Here is a 20,271-nt window from a genome sequence, read left to right on the forward strand (position 1 = left end):
GGGATGGCTTTCTAAGTGGTGAGCTCCTAGTCTCTGGCGGTATTCGTTTGGAGGCAGGGTGGGGGAGGAGCGGGCTCTATGAACAGATGTCAGAGCTGTGGGAGGACTCGCCTCTGGTGAAGACTGAATGAAGCCTGTGGTATCTAAGACCCTTCTCAACTGTAAGACTGATTCTGTCTCGATTTTGGAAGTCATCAGTGTAGAGATGTTTGTGAAAGCATGAAGGCTGTGGAGCCCAAGGAAGAGGAGGGTATAAAAATAAGCAGAAAATATATCAAGTTAAGTGCTATCCTCATTGTTTCAAAATGTCATTAAGATAGATACTTCTATGGAGCGATCCTTGGGCATGGCCAAGGACATGGCATCCATGTCACTGTATGGTTAAATAAGACAAACTGAAAATATTTAGTCATCTCAATTTTGTGTGGCTCACCTACAAAAACTAAAATACATTCAGTGAACATTTAAATGTTAGGCCTGGGGTGCCTGGGTGGTTCAGGAATCCCTGGGTCCTGGGATGGAGTTCCGCATGGGGCTCCCTGCTCAGCGGGGAGTCTGCTTCTCCCTCTGCCACTGCCCCTCCCCCCTGCCCTTGCGCATGCATGCGAACACTCTCTCTCTTTCTCAAATAAATAACATCTTTTTTTAAAAAAGCATTAAGCCTGTTACCTTGCTAGGTGCTGGGGATTCAAAGGCATGTTTCTGCCTTTGAGGATTGCATAGTCTAATAAGATTACAGTTGGCCTTGGACAAACAGCCGCAACAGACTCAAACACAGAGAACAAACTGGTGGTTGCCAGAGGGGAGGTAGGTGAGGGGACAGATGAAATAGGTGAAGGAGGCTAAGAGATACAAACTTCCAGTTATAAATGAACAAGCCATAGGGATGAAAAGTACAGCCTAAGGAGTATAGTCAATAATTTGTAATAACTTTATATGGTGACAGATGGTAACTACGTTTGCAGTGAGCATTCTGTAATGTATATAATTGTCATATCAGTGTGTCCTGCCTCTGAAACTGATAGGTCAATTATACTTCAATTTTTCAAAAAAAGATTACAGTTGGCTAAGTCAACTTTTAGCAAACAATTCGGTAGATCATAAATATCCCTATAGATATTACTTTATAAATCTCTTATAAATTAAAAGAGTGGTTTAGATCAGGGTTTCTCTAGCTCAGCACTATTGACATTTTAGGTTGTAAAGGCTTTGTTGCGGGAACCTGTCCTAGGCACTGTAGAAAGTTTAGCAGCATCCCTGGCCGGTAACAGCCTCCAAACTGGGACAAACAAAAATGTGTCTGGACACTGCCAAATGTCCCTTGGGGGGGAAAAAAAAATCACTCCTGGCTGAGAACCACTGGTTTAGGTTAATACAGACACACGTTCTGGTGTGTATAACATTACAGGAAGTCTTAATAAGTGATTTCTTGAGATACATTTTAGGTGAATTACACTAGTTTCTTCTTAATTTGATCTTTTTCTAAGAACAGTTTTTTAACATTTTTTCCTGATGATTTTTAGAGAAAATACTTGTGTCCTACTAAAATTGATGTATTTTAGCTGCTGAGAGGGTTAACAATTAAGTTGTGTATATAATACAACGTGTTACTTCTGAAATAGCTGGAACCAAGAAAATACACGTGCCTACTTAAATGTAAATAATACTGTGAGGTGTCTTAGGATTTATCCACATGTCAGGAATCTCAAACAGCCTCATGCACTGGGAAAGACAGCCTTGCCCTATTATATCTCAGCAGCAAATTCCTGTTTTATGCAATTGATCAGATAAACTGAAATATTAAACAAGCCGTCTGGATAAGTAAGGTTACTTTGTATTTAATATTTTCCAAATACTGTTTACATTATTAAACATGTTCATTTGATATTGTTTGAATAGCATTTGTAATGCTAAGAAGGAATTTTACGCTCTATGTTGGCACATGTGAAAAAGATCTTTGGATTATAAAAATGAGTAGTAATCTAAAAATGTGCCTGCATTTGTCCCTGCTTTACTTTAAGACCATAATTATAATTGTCACTGAAAGACTGGTGATCACTGTGTCATTTTAGTTCCTCTAGGAGAATTTACCGCTTGCTTAATTGGCCACTGCATCTCCAATCTGAAAAGTCAGCAAATTATACTGGCAGAGTCACACATTGCTAAGAAATTAAAGGCAGCAGTCTTTAGAAAGGGAAATCTAAAATAGTACTGAAAAAAAGCTAGCTCTCTGTAGCCAGAAAAATGAATCCTAGACCCAGGGATTGTTGAAGCAAAAAGGAACCTTGAAGAGCACGCCATGTAGTATTTCCTGGAGCGTGTTCTTCCCAATGTGGGCTCCATATGATGTCAGCAGGTGCTATGGGGAAGGAGCTCTGATACCAGCAGTGTTTAAGAAAATGCTATGTAAACAAAGATAGACTGGACTGCGGTAGAGACTGCAGAAGCCTTAATAAGCTAATGAGTATTTTATATCTCCCTCAGGGTGGTGTACAGTGTTTCCCTTACATTTTCACTATTGACCCATTTTTCCACAGATCATCCTGTGGATTTAGTGTTTCATGGAACACTTCTGGGGAAGGACTGACCCAGTTCAATCTCCTCATTTTTCAAATGAGAGAACTGAGACCAAGAGAGGTGAACTGGCTTTCCAAAGAACATAAGCCTTGGCCAAAATCAGCATAAGATAGTGAATGGCAACAAACTGGTTATTACATATTCTGGAAAGAGAAGCATGGGTTTCAGAGAGAGAGAGGGGTCAGCAAACTTTTTCAGTAAGGGCCAGAAAGTAAATATTTTCGGTTTTGTGGGCCATACGGTCTTCTTCACAAAACTACCCAGCTCCGCTTTGGTAGCAGGAAAGTAGCTACACACAAGATGTAAATGAATGGGAGTGTTCCAGTCAAATTTTGTTTATAGAAGCAGGAGGCAGACCCTATGTATCCAGCCCACCAAAGTTGCCACCCTGTTCTAGGACAAGGCTTTGGTCATCTGTGTGCAATAAACTTCCCTCAAACTTAGTGACTTCAAACGATGACCTCTTAGTGGTATTCCTCTGGTGGCTGACATGGTCCCTTAGCAGGGATGGCTGCAAGGCTGGGCTTAACCAGCTCTTTCTCTCCACGCGGTCTCAGGGCCTTGCCATGGCATCTCTCCAACAGGGCTATAGGCTGCTTATATGGCAGCTCCCACGGCTCGAAGAGCCAAGTATTCCAATCTCTTAAGCTTAGACACTGGCCTGAGATAATGGTACAGCATCACTTCTACAGCATTCTGCTAGGCAGAGGAGTCACAGGAGCTGCCCAGATTCAAGCAGAGAGGACAGAAACCCTTCATCTCCGTGCAGGGAGTGTCAAAGAACTTGTGGCCATGTTGAATCTGCCGCAGACAGTTCTATTCTGGAAGAGGGAAGGCTTTGCTTCATTGCTTGCTCTGGATTCACAAGAAAAAAGGTGGGATGCAGACAGAAAAGGAGCCAATGAGACTAGGACCCATTTTTTTTTTTAATATGACCAGCCTGAATGTTTAATTGGAATATCCATCTATTCACTATATTGTGAGATTCCATTTTGTTTCTACCTGCTATTAGCACCCTTTTCCTTTTCAGAGAAATTGAAAATAGTACATGTTAAGAAGAACAAAGTTCAAATCGCCCCAGTACTGTGGTAATAAGAGCTACAAAATACATGGTGAGAAAAGCAGGCAGGCAGACAATTGACTATATAAAGGAAATATAATCCCTTAATCCTACTTAGTTACAAGCTGGCTTGTGTTACCGTAAGATGGCCCAGTGGCTCTTTGAGCTGTGTAATTTTTTTGAGCGTGTAAAATGACATTGATCACTCTCTCTGCAAGAGGGGAGCTCATCTCCTCACAGAGTCTTGCAAACCTCTAACATTACAGTAACCATAGGAGTTCTCTTCTGTCACCCTTTATTTTCCATTGCTGAATAGACTCAGATTTATTCTAGTAAACACAGCAACTCTGAAGTGAATGATAGTTCCCAGTATCCTCGACCATATTGCTATCACAGCAGTAATTTTCCACTGCTCCTGTCTAGCCATTTTATGTAAATTATTTAGAATCATGTGGATTCACCCATCTATTTAATGTAACTCTCCCCACTGGTGCTTTCATTATTACAAAGCCTCTGGGCATCCACAGATTAATTCATAATAGTGCTTTTGAAAAAGAGAGTAATCAATTTGAGAGGTTTCCTTCATGAAACAAGGCCGCATGGGATCTAGTTTCTCTCCATACAAAGGAGACTACTCTTGTTGCGGGGATTTTAGCCACCCAACTTGGATACACCGAGTTCGGTCCCCACCGACTTAGCACTCCCATCCGTGCTATGATTTAAAGCACTGGATTAATTTGAACTTAACAAAACACTGGGTACCTCTTGTACAGACAGTAACACTGGTAGATGTTGTTGTAATTTTTGAAGAATAGGAATGGACAGGACGGAGGGGTGTGGTGAGGAAATGTGCGTGGCTTCATAATGAACGTCACAGATTGTTAAGAGAGGAGCTACAAGGGATCAAAGTCACTGATATTCTTTGCTTTCATGTTTTGCCCCCGAAATTAGTGGCAAGAATTCTGATTGTCTTTTCCCGTTCAGCTTATTAAAGTCAGAAACTGCCTGAGACGAACTGCTAGAGCCCACAATATTGGGAGGCTTTCTTTTATCCCCGTAAGACCTCCTAAATCTGTCAAGATTCTTTTAATTTAGCACCCAGTTTCCCATCACTAGTTGACCAGTGAGTTAAATGCTCAGGACTTCAAAAGCTTTAATAACATCAAGAATGCACTTGCGGTATGAGAGAAACATTGTTGGTTGTTTTATAATTAGCATTATATATTTGCCATTCAGCCATTTTATTTTACTGAGTAGTATCTGCCAGCCATTTTTTTTTTAATGGTGGCAGGTTCAGGATCTCTATATTCTAGGAGCAGGGAAATAAAAGTGTATTCACCCCTATTATTTCTTTTTTCCTCTTAGAAATAGGAAAGATGACCCACGTGAGCTTTCTCTATGCACAATAAATAAATGTAAAGCCATGCACATACCATGGGAGGGTTTATATGTGCTTAATCTCATGCCTAGCTAGTATTCTGTAATGCACCAACTTTAAAGAAAAGTTAAAATTAAATTGAAAAATTAATTTCTAAGTTTTATAAGCTTTTTATTAGGAAATGTTCAATAGCAACATCCTACATAAAACGTATTACAAATTCTATGTTCGGTTTAATGAGACCCTCCCCTCTATGCTAGAAAGGATGGATTTCATAGCCATAAAGAAAGACCTGTCCACTCTATCTCAGCATCTCTCCTCCCAAAAGAATGTAAAGGAAATAAATGGAACCTGCTCCAATTCTCAGTTGTAGCAACTGAAAAGTGCTCTATCTTTGTAAAAACTAAGGTGACCAACTGTCCCACTTCCCCCAAGATTTTCCAGATTCAGACACTGGTAGTCCCAAGTAGCCAGAAACACACAGTCCAGGGCAGATCAGGACAGCTGGTTGCCCTGATTCAAGTGCTTTCCCCGGGAAACTTTGTGCTGCTCTGTGAATGGACCACCAGACAGATCATTACATACTTAAAATTTTCTTAAAAGATATTGTAGATCCTCTTCCTTTCCATTTAACTCAGCATCAGTCTTTGCTTTCCCTGGTCCCTGTCGTCTAGTTCTCCGAACCACTGGATGAGCTAGAGGCCTGGTTTTCACTGCTCTTATATTTATAATGCTATTTCATTTGCCCCAACGAGCTCATCCAGAAAAGGGACCTGCTGTGCCTGGGTTTCCAAGGGTTTGTTTTGACTTCTCTGCTCATGATGTATTTACTTCAGCAACCACATTATTCCTGCCCGTCTCAGCTAAAGAAAATATCCCAACACAGTATGTCAGAGGCGTTTGCTGTGGCAGAACTTTGCGAACAGCTTCGTGTTACCCTGTCTCCGGCATTCACCAAGGGCACGGTATCATTGAATGGGTCCCTCGTCACTGCCTGGGGCCGTCCCATTACCCACACCCTCTGCTGCTGCTGAGACAGCTCTCTGAACCCATTTCCCATGCTGGAGGTCTCAGACATTGCACAGTAAGGAACCAATTAGACTGGAACCTTTACATTTTTGAAAAATTGGCAAAGCTGGTTTGCATAATTCATGGGGCTGCTTCTCTTTGAATTCCATGTATAATTTCTTTAAAAAATGTATGCCCTTATACTCACATTCTAACACTCTGGTCTAATCAGCTGTGTTATTTCCTAAACAGTTGAAAAGAAAAATTGTCACAGATACACAGGCTGTGAAATTCTTCTTAGTTGAAAATAAGACGCATATGTCAGTATTCATTCAGAAGCTGACATTTGCTTTCCTCTGTGCTTTTGAAAGGATAAAAGCAGTTTCAAATCATCTTCCATCGTATAGCTGTCTTTTTAGCAGGTGCAAAAGCATGGTTTCCTAGAAATGATTGAGTCTTGAGCAAACAGCCATGTGCTGATAGATACAAATTCCGTCCATTGGCAAAGAGGAGTACTTTATTAAAATTACGTGTAATAAAGTGTATGTTTAATTGTATCTGCAGCGTGACAGTGTAACGTGTGAAACAGTGAAGTGGGTATAAACCTTATTCAAATAATACCCTTTAGTGAGGGCTGCTTACCTGTTTTTTCCCTTTCCGGACTTAGTTTTCCTGACTGCGATAGTCTGGACCCTCAGTCCAGGGGTCCTCAGAGGGTTCTTTAACCTGGGACTTTATGAAAGCAAAAAAAATGAGTTTTTGACTACACGTTGTTGAGAACCAACGTTCTAGAATGAGACCTGTGTAAGAGAAGTAAACAGTAACATAAATGAAATTATGTAAACAGCAGACTCCAAATCACACACAGTTTAGAATCTGTGAACAGTTCTAGCGTGGAGCGGCTGACAGAGTGGGCCTTCGTTCCAGGGCTGCCCAGTTTCATCTTCCTTCCTGGGTCATCTGTCCGAGTCTGTGCACACTGTTTCGGGTGGGACTGTTCTTGTCCCACTCAAGTTAGTGCTGCAGTGCTGTCAGAGAATGCAAGTTCGTATCCGAGCTTAAAGGACAGTTCTCAGATTTGACATTTGTACCTACTGGTGGGTTACATTAATGGGGGCAAGGGGCTTTTGATGGCAAGAGGCAGAAATTCCCTTGAGTTACTTCCGTGGAACAGGGGATTTATTATAAGGATATGTTGACTGACACTGTAGGAACCAGCTGTTTTCCCATTCTCTCATGGCCCACATGGTCTCTTTCTCCCGTTGATTCTTCTCTTTATCTGTTTTATTCTCTTCCTTCTACAGATAGAATTCTTTTACTTACTTATTATTTCTCCTTCCTCAGAAGTTTAACGTTTACCTGTGTCTCTGGGCCTCCTTCTAAATTCTAAACTTGAAGCTGTAGCTCTGAACATTAACTGGTTCAATCTCTTTATGGTTCTGAATTCAAGTCCCAGTGTGACTTGGAGTATTAAGGATTTTAATACTTGTGTCTCCCACTAGAAGAGGGCATAGGGATGATGTCTGTGTTTTTTGCCACTGTATACTTACAATGCCTACCACAGAATAGGTACTGAGTAAATATTTTATGAATAAATAAAATGTGCAAAAAACCATCTGAAATCTCATAAGAGGAAAGGTTTCTTTCTCTTTTTTTTTTTTTTTTGAAGGAGGGAGGGGCAGAGGGAGAGAGAGAATCTTAACGCAGTCTCCACGCCCAGTGCGGAGTCCCACGCAGGGCTCAGTCTCACGACTCTGAGATTACAACCTGAGCTGAAATCAGGAGTAGGGTTGCTCAACCAACTGAGCCACCCAGGCTCCTGGGAAAGGTTTCTACATGAGTTGAATTGGCTGAGTTTTCTTAAATACCAGTCGGTTTGGACTGAAGTCACCTTATTCTTTTCCTGGTTGCTAAACATTTCTCACTGTTAAACATTTCTCACTGACTTTCAAACTGCTTTGCGAATTAAGGTCAAAATGTTCAGTAGAGATCAATGTGATGAAAACATTCAAATAGTAAATGTTGGGAAAGAGATTGTTTTCATGGTGACTTCTGCTTGCGGGAAGCCTCGCACTGATGAGAGTGAGTCAGCTGACCCATCACCAACTCATTGTTGTCCAGTTGTCATGAACCCGCAATCCAGCCCCAGTATCAGCGCGGACCGGACGGCAGTAACCTTGTATTTGATTCCTTAGTGGAAGATTCTTATTTCGGCAAAATGAGCTTGTAAAAGCGGGTCGGTAGTGGCAGAGATGGCGTGAGAAGGAAGGTGGGAATCCAGCTGTTGGAATTGGAGTGTGCTTTCACTTAGCAATGGAATGGCTTTTCTCTTTGGGAGGGGTCGCCGTTTTCTGACTGTCTGTCCAGGGAATCTGTGTCCTGGGTAAATCCTGTCTGTGTTCCCAGCCACACTGCAGGGACACTGAAGTGTCACTTTGCTCCTTTGGAGGTGGAAAAGCACTTCCTGATTATAGGCCCGATGTTGGAAAAAGTCCTTACCAACGAAACACGGATACCATACACTTCTTGTGTGACACCCCTTCCTTCCAACAATTAAATACTCCTGGTCCTTGTTCTTTTGTAACGGGTTCACCCAATGATCTTTTGGTAGCAGGAATCACCTTAATGTGGTTTTCTAGTATTAATCCTAAACCTTCTTTCCATGTTGTTTTATCATGAAACATAACATTTTCACAGGCATTCTGAAAGTTATCCTAGTAAATGTTATTCCCTTCAACGTAGTTACTTTGGAAGATGAAATGTTTATTCCAATGATATGGTCATTGCCCAAAACGTTTTTAGAATTCCTCTTTCAATGCCATTAACTTGCTTCTCTTGTATTCTGAAGTTAAGTGTAACTGAGCACCATAGGAATATATGGGTAAATATGAATATGTTTTTGTTATAGTCTACGTATAACACTTGTACACTCACCTCATCTTTTTCTTCTGAATAATGAAAGATCTAAATATTTAATGAGCACTCCCATTTTCATGTCAATATCCAGATTTTCACTTGGTTAACTGTGCAGCACCTCACTTGACTTCAATTTTAGAAACTGCCAGTACAGCCCCTCAAATGTGATATTTGCTACTAGTTGTTAGAAATGCTATTATCTGCATTATGTGGAATTTTAGGTTTTGTTGCCTAAAACCTGAAGTATAAGTAAAATGGATTTTTTTTCTTATCATCTGCAGGAAATGTTTGATGTTATACTGGATGAAAATCAGCTGGAGGATGCATGTGAACATCTGGGAGAGTACCTTGAAGCCTACTGGCGTGCTACCCATACAACCAGTAGCACCCCCATGACCCCTCTGCTCGGAAGGAATTTGGGCTCAACTGCGCTCTCACCATATCCCACAGCAATTTCTGGGTTACAGGTATTGTCACTTTCCACCTGTGTTTTTACAGCCTTACATTGAAGATTTTACAGAGAGCTTGATTGGGAGGAAGAGGGAAACATGGGTGGGCATTAAAAAAAAAAATCCAAAATATTACCCTAGGCAAAGTTACCCACAGAGGCCCTTTCCATAGAACTTTGTTCTCTGTTAATGTATAATGACTTTTACTTAAACAAATTAACCCCTCCTATGTCTCAACTTTGCCAGGACACTTACTCCCTACTAGGTGCAACTGTCCATTACTTCTCCAGGTCACTTCTTAAAGATTATACATTGGTGGCATACATTGGTGGCAGTGTAAGGCACCATGACAATCTAAGTAAGATGTTTTGGGACAGATGGACCTTTTGACTGCCCTTGACTAATCCTGCCCCACGGGCTGCCAGGCCTGTCCCCTAGTTTGCTCAGTACAGAACGTGGACATGAGTAGAGCCACTCTGTTTGGAAACAGTGACAGATCCCTGAGTTTTCTTGGGGGTGTGTGGGCACCCATCTTGGTCAGTGGCTATGGCAGGTGTCCTTTAGGGAAGCTGGGGACAAGTGCAGAAGAAAGAAGTTTTCTCTTCTGCTCTTCTAGTGCTGCACTCAGGGCTAGGTGTGAGGAGCCAGAGACATGATGACACAAAGGGAATTTTGCCTTCCTGCATCAGCTATTACTTACCATTTATCAAGAGCCTGCTGGAATGTAGCCTAACCCATGGCTGGCTAAGGAACATATAGTCAGTTGAGCCCTCTTGTATCATGACTAGTTTTATATTCATGGGTTATAATGCTAATCGTAATTGTAGGTCACATAGAGTTAACTCTGAGAGAAAGGGTACTCTCTGATATTCTATTCTAACTGTATTACTTTGCTGCAAAATTTCATCTTTGTAAACAAAAAACTGCCCTCTAAATGAATAACTTTTGAGGCTGGAAATGAACATGGGAAATATGCTCGTGTAATGTGCAGTGTATCTTTATGCACAGGACCATCTCTTGCCTGGTTTCACTGCCTGTGTGCTAATCCAAGTGTAGCATCTCCACTGACTAGTTTGGATTGGTTCCGAATTGTACACGGTGGGATGAGAAATGGTTGCATGATGCAATATGCTTCTATAATGTAGGTAGAAGCAAAATGCACTTTATGAATATAACACTCCAGCCTCATCACCTCTAAGACATCCACTCAGAGTGGTTCTCCCAGTTTCACTTAAGTTAATGTGATGCCCTTTATTCTGGAGTCTATTTCTCTTAGTGACCAAGGGTATTTAATTGTTAGACTGGCTGGAGTTAAAGGCACAGGCTGTAGCCGTTGAATGATTTTCCTGTTGTGGGAAGGTGAGTGTCCCTTAGAGGAAATGTATCTGGGTCCTTGGTTTCATCAGGATCCTGTTTCTTAACTGAGGTGACCTACTGAAGTAGAGAGACATAGCTATGATCCATGTTTGCCCATGATTTGAAGACAAATGTTGAATAACAGTTTCTGAGCCTTCAAATAAATATTTGATGGTATTAATTTCAATTAATGGTATTAAAGGAATTTAGTTTATATCTGAAGATAATTTTTGCAGGACATTTCAGCTGCAGAAGCAAGGGTTATAAATACCAGTCAGCCAGCTCTAGAATTGTTGTATACTCCTTTGGAAAGAATATTGCTGAGAGCCTTAACATTTATGTATGATGAAGAAACAAACATTATTTTGTGGGCAGCACAAATCCTAATTTCACAAAAATATTTTTAAAAGGTATAAGGAACATTCAGCTAGATAAAGGTGAAGTGTGTGACTCAGGAAGAGAAAGATTTTATCAGTTCAAAAGAGAAATAAAATAGCAGATGCTATTCTGAACTTTAACTTATTTCCCAGTAGTAAAATGATCTTCATTTTTGCAGAAGTGAAGTTATTAGGTCTTCCTAGATATATTAAGTGCCATTCAGCCGCTAACTTTCAATTCTCTATATTTAATAGGAAGCATAATTATGAAGCATTATGTAATTAAATTCATAAACTATTTGCATTTTAGTATCTTTGCATGTTGTGCCCCGAATAAAATAGACCAGATCTTTCAAGTAGACCATTTGTGCATCAAAATGCTTTATTAAGTCAGATATTTAGCATTTCATTGTACAGACCCTACTCTTGTACATACATTTACATATTCTAGATGAATGAAGCTGACATGATGTAATCAATGAACTATCTGATATTTTTAGAGTCAGCGTATGAGGCACAGCAATCACTCCACAGAGAACTCTCCAATTGAAAGACGAAGTCTAATGACCTCTGATGAAAATTATCACAATGAAAGGGCTCGGAAGAGTAGGAACCGCTTGTCTTCCAGTTCCCAGCACAGCCGAGATCATTACCCTCTTGTGGAAGAAGATTACCCTGACTCATACCAGGACACTTACAAACCCCATAGGAACCGAGGATCGCCTGGGGGATATAGCCATGACTCCCGACATAGGCTTTGAGTCTGCAGAAGCAAACAAAAAAATTCATCTGTTGACAGTTTGCCATAGCACTGCTAGGATAAACCAATCATCTTAACTTGGCAAGTACAGCACAGTATTTACTGTGCTTATGGGCTGTTGTCATTTGATGCTAAGTAAGGGGCCAAAAAAAAAAAAAGTACATTATGCCCTTAAGTCTAGATGGTTATTAGATGCCCAGTCATATAGGTATTTTTAAGCTCAGCATTTACATAACAGTACCTTTTGTTTTCTTCATTAGATTTAGACACATCGATTTGTAATTTAGGGTACTTATCAAGGCACGTATAAAATAATTTCCCATGCTGGAAATTCCAAATGACCAGTTCCAGTTGGAACCAATTTATAAACCAATTCCTGTTGGAATTTGGGCGAATCGACTAGAAAGTCTACTTGAGCATGTTGCAGCCAATTTAAAAATCTGAAAAAAAAAAAAAACGGCAAAAAAACCAAAAACCTAATTAATAAGAAAATCAAAATACCAAAAGAAGCCAAAACCAGGTATGGTATTTATTTGCTGGAAGCTAAATTTACACTTAAAGTTGGAATGTATAAACATTTTAACATACGTTAATGTTGACAGAATGGCTTTTCAAATTTACCAAATGTATTGATAGTGCCAAAAAAAAAAAAAAACCTCCTCAAATTAATGAAGAAATTATACACTCTCCTCAGATTTTAATATTTTTGTTCGTTCCTGGCACAGCTGTTGTATTCAAAGTGTTTTGCTTTTTATTTAGTCACCACTGTTAGCTTGTTTGAAGTTGGCAAAAAAAACTCAAAATTTCTTTAGCAGTGAGAGAGAATAATCTAGAGAAGCCCAATCATAGCTGGTCACGGGAAATGGAGAAAGGGGTGTTGTTTCCCCTTTCCTCGCTCTGAGCACAACTACATACATCCAGGAATCTGAAATCAGACAGTAAGGACGGGCACAGATCTTCCTGAGTGCGAAGCTAAACATCTCCAGATGGGACTCCATCTCTCCAACTTCCCACAAACATGGGCCGGTATTTCCTGCCAGCACAATTGCATATCTTTCCATTGCTTCATTCAGTCTCTGTCTTTGAATATGTGAATGTTCTAGCCCTTCCCCAAATTCTTTATAGTCATGCTAAGGACTTTTGTTTTACATGGAAATACTCAATTTTGATATTGAAAGCTGCATTTATACAAAATGACTAAATGAAAAATGTGAAAACAAATGATGAATTTAAAAGCTTGCAATAAAAAGTAAACTCATAGATTCAGAGTATATTTGTTCACTAAAATTACAGCATTTTTATTGTCAAGAATTATAAAGAATTTGGAGATTGAGCTGCCTTATTTCTAATGAACACTCCTCTTCACCTGTTAAGTCTTGACAGTTTTTCCAGTAGCTATCATTACAGAGTTGGTGACCTTCTGTCTTATATTATCAAGGAAGCCTTAGATTCACTATGATCCAAGGAATTATTGAAATTGACCCTTTTATACAATACACAAATATCTTTCAGAGAAGGCTCTTGTTTCTAAAAGTCCACAATGCATGCATTTTTCTAAGGCCCCAGTAGGACGAGGCATAAAAATCCCTTTCTACTGGTACATGTCCTGAAGCCTATATTTGGAAAACAATGATAATTTATTTTTATTACCTAATTTTCCTCCCACACCTTTCAATATTTAGGCTTTCAAAGCATGCACCCATTAAATAATTTTCCTGACCATGAAAATAAATTCCATATTCTTGATTAGTTATACATATCTTGAACCCCATCATGACCTCCCATATTCCCTCCCCTCCTGTTCACTGTGCATACTCCATTATGAACCTGTTTAGCTATGATGAGGATGCCTATAATTATGTAAGTTATCTCACATATTTGATACAATTGAAAATATGGGCTCAGTAAATTCTAAAAGTTACCATGTGATATTGGCTTGTGAGGTTCTTTTGTCATCTATTGAAGCTTACAAAACTTTCAGTTAAGACATTTAAAAGAGCTGTATCCATTAGACACTTTAATAAACATTTAACCTGCCATTACTGAATACTTTGTTAGAGCACAGAAGAGCATTTTCCAGCAAACGAAAATATATTTATTACATGTACAGCACATATTTGCATGAGAAAGAAAACATTAGCCAAAACATTTTTCTATATGCTTTACTGGTTTCTTGTTTGTGCGCATTAAAGTATTTAATTGCAAAGAGTGCACCAAGGTGATAAATTTAGACTAGACGGCTGTTCAGCTTTTTCTGTAGTAGCATTAGCAATCTGGTCATTTAACTACTTTAAGATATTTACATTTTATGGCAGGTAGCTGCAACAGCATTTACATATATTTCCTAGTCAGCAAGATTACCATATTCTTTCGATTTTTAAAAATCACTTGTTTTTAAAAGCTTCTCAAAGCCTTGTTTCTAAGTCTTCCATGTCATGCTGATAGAGAGGTCCATTCAGTATCTGCACAAAACCAATCTGTCATTTACCATCAAGTGTCTGTACCTGTTTCGCTTTGCATTCTTATTCAAAAGCTAACAATCTTGGAAAGGGTATAATGTATATTTTCTTGATGGATATATTTAAAATATTACTTTGATTTGGCATATTCTTTTCCATTCCTTTTGTAATAAGTTTATCTTCTCCAAATAAATAAGAGATATACATTTTCCTTTTTTTAAGTGTTAGAGTTTACTGTGTAAATGATACTAAAATACAGATATATACTAAATGAAAGTTTTATTTTTGCCAAGCATATCAAGCAACTTTGAAAAATATGTATTCCACAAATACTTTGTTTTTAACTGATTTCATTTCAAAATAGCAAATGATAAGCAGGAGAAACAAGTCTTACAATGTTTTGAGGCTGTCTACTTTGTATAAATCACATATTCTGTAACTTCAGTATATGTAATATCAGAATATGTAAATTACATATTCTGTAAAATTTCAGTCTGCAAACATGTAACACTGTAGACTCATGTGACAATGTGAAAATGTAGTTCCGGGAAAAAAAGAATGCAATTTGTCAATCTTGATGTTAATTCTCAAGGCTATAATGTGACTCAGTATTATAATGAACAATGTTATCTTGTTTACTCCAACATTTAAAGCAACACTTGGAAATATTTATAAATAACTGATGATTCTCTCTTATCTTTATACAGTTCTATTGGAAAGTAAATTGAAATTAACAATTTGGACTGATCATCTTTCCTAATAAGAGAGTCTTAATTATGTGACGATATGTCATTGCACTTAGTCCTTAATGAAATGAATTTTTTAAATGTAAAACAAATTCTAAGAAAATTATTTGTTCCCTTTGAATAATTTGTTAATTACTTTAATTATTATTGTTGTTGTTTGCAAAATGTATTTTTGGAATGTTAACCTCTTTTCATACCTGCATACTTGAACTTGTCTTTTGTGTGGGGGCCTTAAAATTCATAATAGGAAACTAGGGCAGTGAAAGGGAGGGAGAGAAGGAAATTATGCCAAAAGATAGTTTGTGAGTTTAAACCCTGAACGAACATATCATAAAATGTTGTTGAGACCCAGGATGTCAGTCAAGAATGTTTGTAGGCAACCTTAATTTGCATGCTAGTGTATTTTTTTAGTTATACAATTTTATTTTGGTATTTGCTAAAAAAATAAAAATGATGTAATGCCACTGTAGAAACTGCCCTATATATTAATATTTATACTACCTCTTCTCTAGAGAAGACAACCTGTCTTTAAAGAGAAAAACACTTTTCAATAAGTAGGGATCAGATTTATTACTCTTACTGCTAACCTAGCTGCAAAACTAAATGCATAAATTCTTAAAATAGACTTTCCCTTTAAATTTTAAACCGTTTCCAAAATACTCTTGTCACCCTTCATTTCTTCCATGTTAGTGCAGCTTTCTTTGAATTGGTTCACAGTTTATCAGGACACAAGGTTAATTTAAGAAATCAGTCATCATAGGGAACAAAACATACTGCAAAGGAATTGCCTTGGTGTGCAGTTTGTCATACTATCTAGCTCTAAGCCTAAAGAGTAGATCCAAAAACTTGATATTTAAGTGCAGCTGGTTTGAAAATTCAAATTTTGTTGATCCTTAATGTCTCCTGTGGACAGTTAGCCATTTCCTACGTAAGGGTATGCATTATCTTGGACTCCCACGTCACTGGAGCAAACTTCATATAAACGTTTGAAATAAATGGGAACGTACCCCTTATTTCTTTTATATTTCTGCCTTCGTGTTCCATGACAATGTTGCATGTTGTTTTCTTTTTAATTATATAAAATTCATCTTTGAATGACTATATGAATGAAAACATTATAGCAAATTATGTAATAAAATTTGTTTTATTAGTTCCTCATATCTTTAAATATTGTTAATATTCTGTTACTAAGTTACTTACTCAAACTGTGTCTATAGGGCAGAGAACAGACCACCTCTTTTTACATAATTAGGATCAAACCAGTCAATACAATAGTTGTCAGCAGACAACAAGGATAACTTTTTTGTTGTTAACTTAAACAGTCAAGTTAGTCAAAATAGTAAAACTGGTTTATATGGGCAGAGAGCTACAGCATTCAAAAATTACTTTTTAAAGATTTCTTCTTTTACTAAAATGAACTTTCTCAGATGAAATACATCCTCTTCTAGCAACTATTTTTATCTACTTGTGTATGGTTTAATCCCAAATGCTTCCTGTAATTGAGGGACAGTATGAGAAGACTAGAAAATATCTCATCAGATAAGCTTAAACAAGGGCTGTAACTCCCACGAACCTGAGAAACGTACAAACAAGAGTGAATAGCAAGATGTTGGAGAGTCATAGATACATATGAAACTTTCCTTGTTTCTTTTGAAGTATGTAAAATGTTTGCAGAAAGATGGTAGAAAATGTTGCTAATGAATTTAGAGTGGTCTGGGGAGTGTACTGATACAGCCTTTTTGAAAATTATAAGGAGTTAAAAGGAGATCTATGTAGAACCCAAAGTGGCTGGCCTCTAGCTTTTCAGTACTCTGTAAGTGTTCTTGGTTATGTTTTGAACATCAAATTTCTCAACAAATGGCTTTGTCTGTATTTATGTAGAGGCCACTCTTGCCCTACTTGCATGCCATTTTCACACACTTTTAACTGAAGTCAGTGTGAATTCTGTATGCATAAGGGATGTATTGAAGATGCAGGATCATTAATGCTATATTGTTGCATACTATTTTTCATATGCCTTACAATATTTTCTGGGACGTTATTAAAATGAAAGCATTTTATTGCCAAAATAAATCTATGTTGTTACTTCTTATCTGCATTAGCAGTAGAAAAATAAATCATGTAGCAAACATATTGTATAGTACAAAATTATAAAAGATATATATTTTGCCAATAATATGAAAATAGATTGAGGAGAAAGAAGCACATTTGTTATAGCACAAACTTATAACAAGATCCACTGTTAAATTTGGCAGTCCTATTTTTTAAAAGTATATAGATTTAATTATAAGTTTTATCAGATTTATTTCATCTACCATCTTTTTAACTTGCTGCTTGATACTTTTCCAGCAACTTACTTCATAGCTTTGCAATCTGTGGATGTAATTTATTTTACTTATTCCCTTGCATAAAACTTATTAAATGTTATTTTGTGATAAGACTCATACTATATTTACTGTTCTTATTTCTGCTCCTTCAGTAACAACTACAAAAAGTAATGGCAAGTGAGCTCATAGGGCTCCTCTAAATTTTGGACATGTTTGAAATGTTTTATATTTTTCACAGCCTAAAGTCAGAATGATAAATAAAGATGTCCCAACAACAACAAAAAAGTAAAGTATTTAGGGATTCTTTAATTTGTTTTGTACTGAATACTATTTTGAAACGTAAGTTAAAGCCATTAGCTGTTGATTTTGTTTTTGTTTTTGCTTTTTTTTTTTTTTGAAGGGGTGGCGGGAGGGAAAAACATAATTTTATTAATACTAAAAATAAATAAGCCAAGTCGATGTAAAAAGATTTTACCAATTATTCTGAGGGCTGTTGATATCCCAAGCTATTGCTATATCTCCAGGTACAAAGTGGAAAAAAAATATTGCCTTTGTCAAATAATTTTTTCCTTTCTTTAAATTTTAGTTATTTATTTTAATAATTTACCCCCTTTTATTTTTCTTATATAGGTAAATGTGTAGCATTCTACAAGGCATGCTGGGTAAAATATACTATGCAAATGTGTACAGTGCTGCATGTTTTGTTCTCCCTCTGCTTTAGTGGCTTTAAAGAAAAAAAATGTGTTGTTATTTTTGTGAACAAAAACATTTAACAGAGAAAATGCAGAGTGCATGCATAGAGTATCCTAATTTCTATGGATTTGTTTTATGGAATTTAAATGTGTACAAACCAACTGCATTAATTTTTTCTTTTATATAATAAATGAGAAAACACCGGAACCAGCGTTATACCTCTCCTTTATATTATTCTAGAGATATTTATATTATTCTAGAGGTATGTTCCTATACCTCTTGCAGGAAACAAAAAATCTAAACACTTACTCTCACAGCACAGATTCAATTAAATGATGATTTCCTGAATGCTTTGCTAGGTGCTCTGAGTTATTACAAAAGAGTATTATGTTAGGAAGAATGTGTACATCAAATACATACACCTGAAATAAACTATATTCAAACATATGTGCAAATAGGATCAAATACAATATAGAAAAATAAACTAGATAAACTAGAAATCCCTAAATGACTAATGTAGCAGTTTCAGAAGTTTCCGAAGGTATCCTGTACCCATAAGCATTTCATGGATGGCATATAACTTATGACTTGACAGTTCATGTACTCAGTGTCAGGTGACCATGCTATGACTTGATGGGCATCTGACTTTTCTCTCATTGCAGTGCACAAGAAGTTCAAAAGAAATGTGTACTGTGTTGATTATTATCATTGCATTAACATTACACAGTGATTTATTACAGCCAAGTTATTTCACAAACATTATCTCATTTAATCCAACTGACCATCCTGGAAAACAGACAAAGCAGAGATTATTAGACTCAACTACAAATGAGGAAACCAAAGATCATTGTAACTTTTCTCTGCAAAGTACTTTGATCTAAAAATACATATATCAAATGCTTTTAAGCTGCCATACAAAACAATGCCGGGAATACAGTAAAAGTTGACTGAACGGATGGTACTTTAGTTATTGGAGAAATATTATATAGGGCTGTCCTATCCATTAAGGCATTTTATCCCACAATCTAAAACTCCCAAATGGAAGAATTGCAGCTCACTGCAAGGACTCCGTCAGCTTGGCCATGTGCCTGAAGCCACCCCTCTGGTCATCAACACATCTCTTCTACTAGGATGGGTTGTGGAGAAACATCTTGTTGTCCTGTCATACAACATGCAGATTAGTATAATGGTTAGACTGTAGGCTGTAACTCTTGCCTGTGTTCCAAGCCTAGAGCTGGCAGTAACCAGCTATGAGCTTGGGGCAATCACTTAACTTGCCTGTACTTCAATCTGTTTTTGTAGAGCAATTTTCCTTGTGGTTACAGGTCACATTCTCTTGTTTCCTTGTATGCCCAGCAATTTTGTTATTGGATTCGAGATACTGTAGATTTTCCATTGTGGATGACTTGATCTTGTATCTCTCGAAAGAAGGTTTTGACAGGCAGTCGTAGATGAGTTTGAGCCTCTCATGGTTTGTTTTGAAACTCCTTGAGGACTGGTCTAAAGTAGGACTTTTTTCTGAGGCTAATACAGCCCCTCTTTTAAGGTCTCTGGGGTATCTACTGAATGTCCCATACATGTAGTGAGTAGTCTTCACTCTGACTGAAGGGAACTCAAATGATTCCTGGTCCCTAGTAAGCTCTAGGAATTATGATGTTTCACAGTTCCCTGGCATTTGGTTTTTTCTTAGAAATTGTCATGGGCCAGCCTCATGGGATTTCTGCTCAGGCACAAGCTGATATGCAGCCAAAGACTCAATGGCTCAACCTAAGCAGATTTCTGGAGGTTTTCTCCATATAACTCCTTCCTTTCAGTCACTCTGCTCCACAAATTCTAGCTACCTTGATCTCCTGGAACACTGATCTACATCTTCAACTCAAGGAGGCTGCTATGCTTGACTCACTTTGAGTTCCCACCCCCTCTGTCACTGGCTAGGAATCACCTCCAGGTAGAAAATCCAGGTAATAGTTAGACTCATCTCACTTGTGTCTCTTATCAGGGATCACGATCCTGTGCTGCGTGTTGTCTAATATCTGAAAACAGTTGTTTTCAATATTTTGTCCAGTTTCCTTTTTGTTAATGATAAGAGGGCAAGTCTAGACCATCTACTCTCTCACACCTGGAAGTAGAAGTCTCTTTAATGACATTTTGCACACTGCTATAAT

The 20,271-nt window shown here is 37.8% G+C and overlaps 1 protein-coding gene across 3 annotated transcripts in view; it reads left to right on the plus strand.

Annotated features, from left to right (window-relative positions):
• The window catches only part of CACNB4 (calcium voltage-gated channel auxiliary subunit beta 4), a 237,477-nt gene extending 221,233 nt beyond the window's left edge, over nucleotides 1-16,244 (plus strand). For all 3 annotated transcript variants that reach the window (XM_040644965.1, XM_040644961.1, XM_040644957.1), the window contains 2 exons: nucleotides 9,221-9,406; nucleotides 11,622-16,244. In XM_040644965.1, the coding sequence (XP_040500899.1) occupies nucleotides 9,221-9,406; nucleotides 11,622-11,882 (447 nt within the window). In that variant the 3' untranslated portion in view covers nucleotides 11,883-16,244. The remainder of the gene's footprint in view (nucleotides 1-9,220; nucleotides 9,407-11,621) is intronic.
• Nucleotides 16,245-20,271: the final 4,027 nt, after the last annotated feature.

The sequence above is a fragment of the Ursus maritimus genome, unplaced genomic scaffold, assembly GCF_017311325.1.
Source record: "Ursus maritimus isolate PB19 unplaced genomic scaffold, ASM1731132v1 scaffold_1, whole genome shotgun sequence".
NCBI classification, from domain to species: domain Eukaryota; kingdom Metazoa; phylum Chordata; class Mammalia; order Carnivora; family Ursidae; genus Ursus; species Ursus maritimus.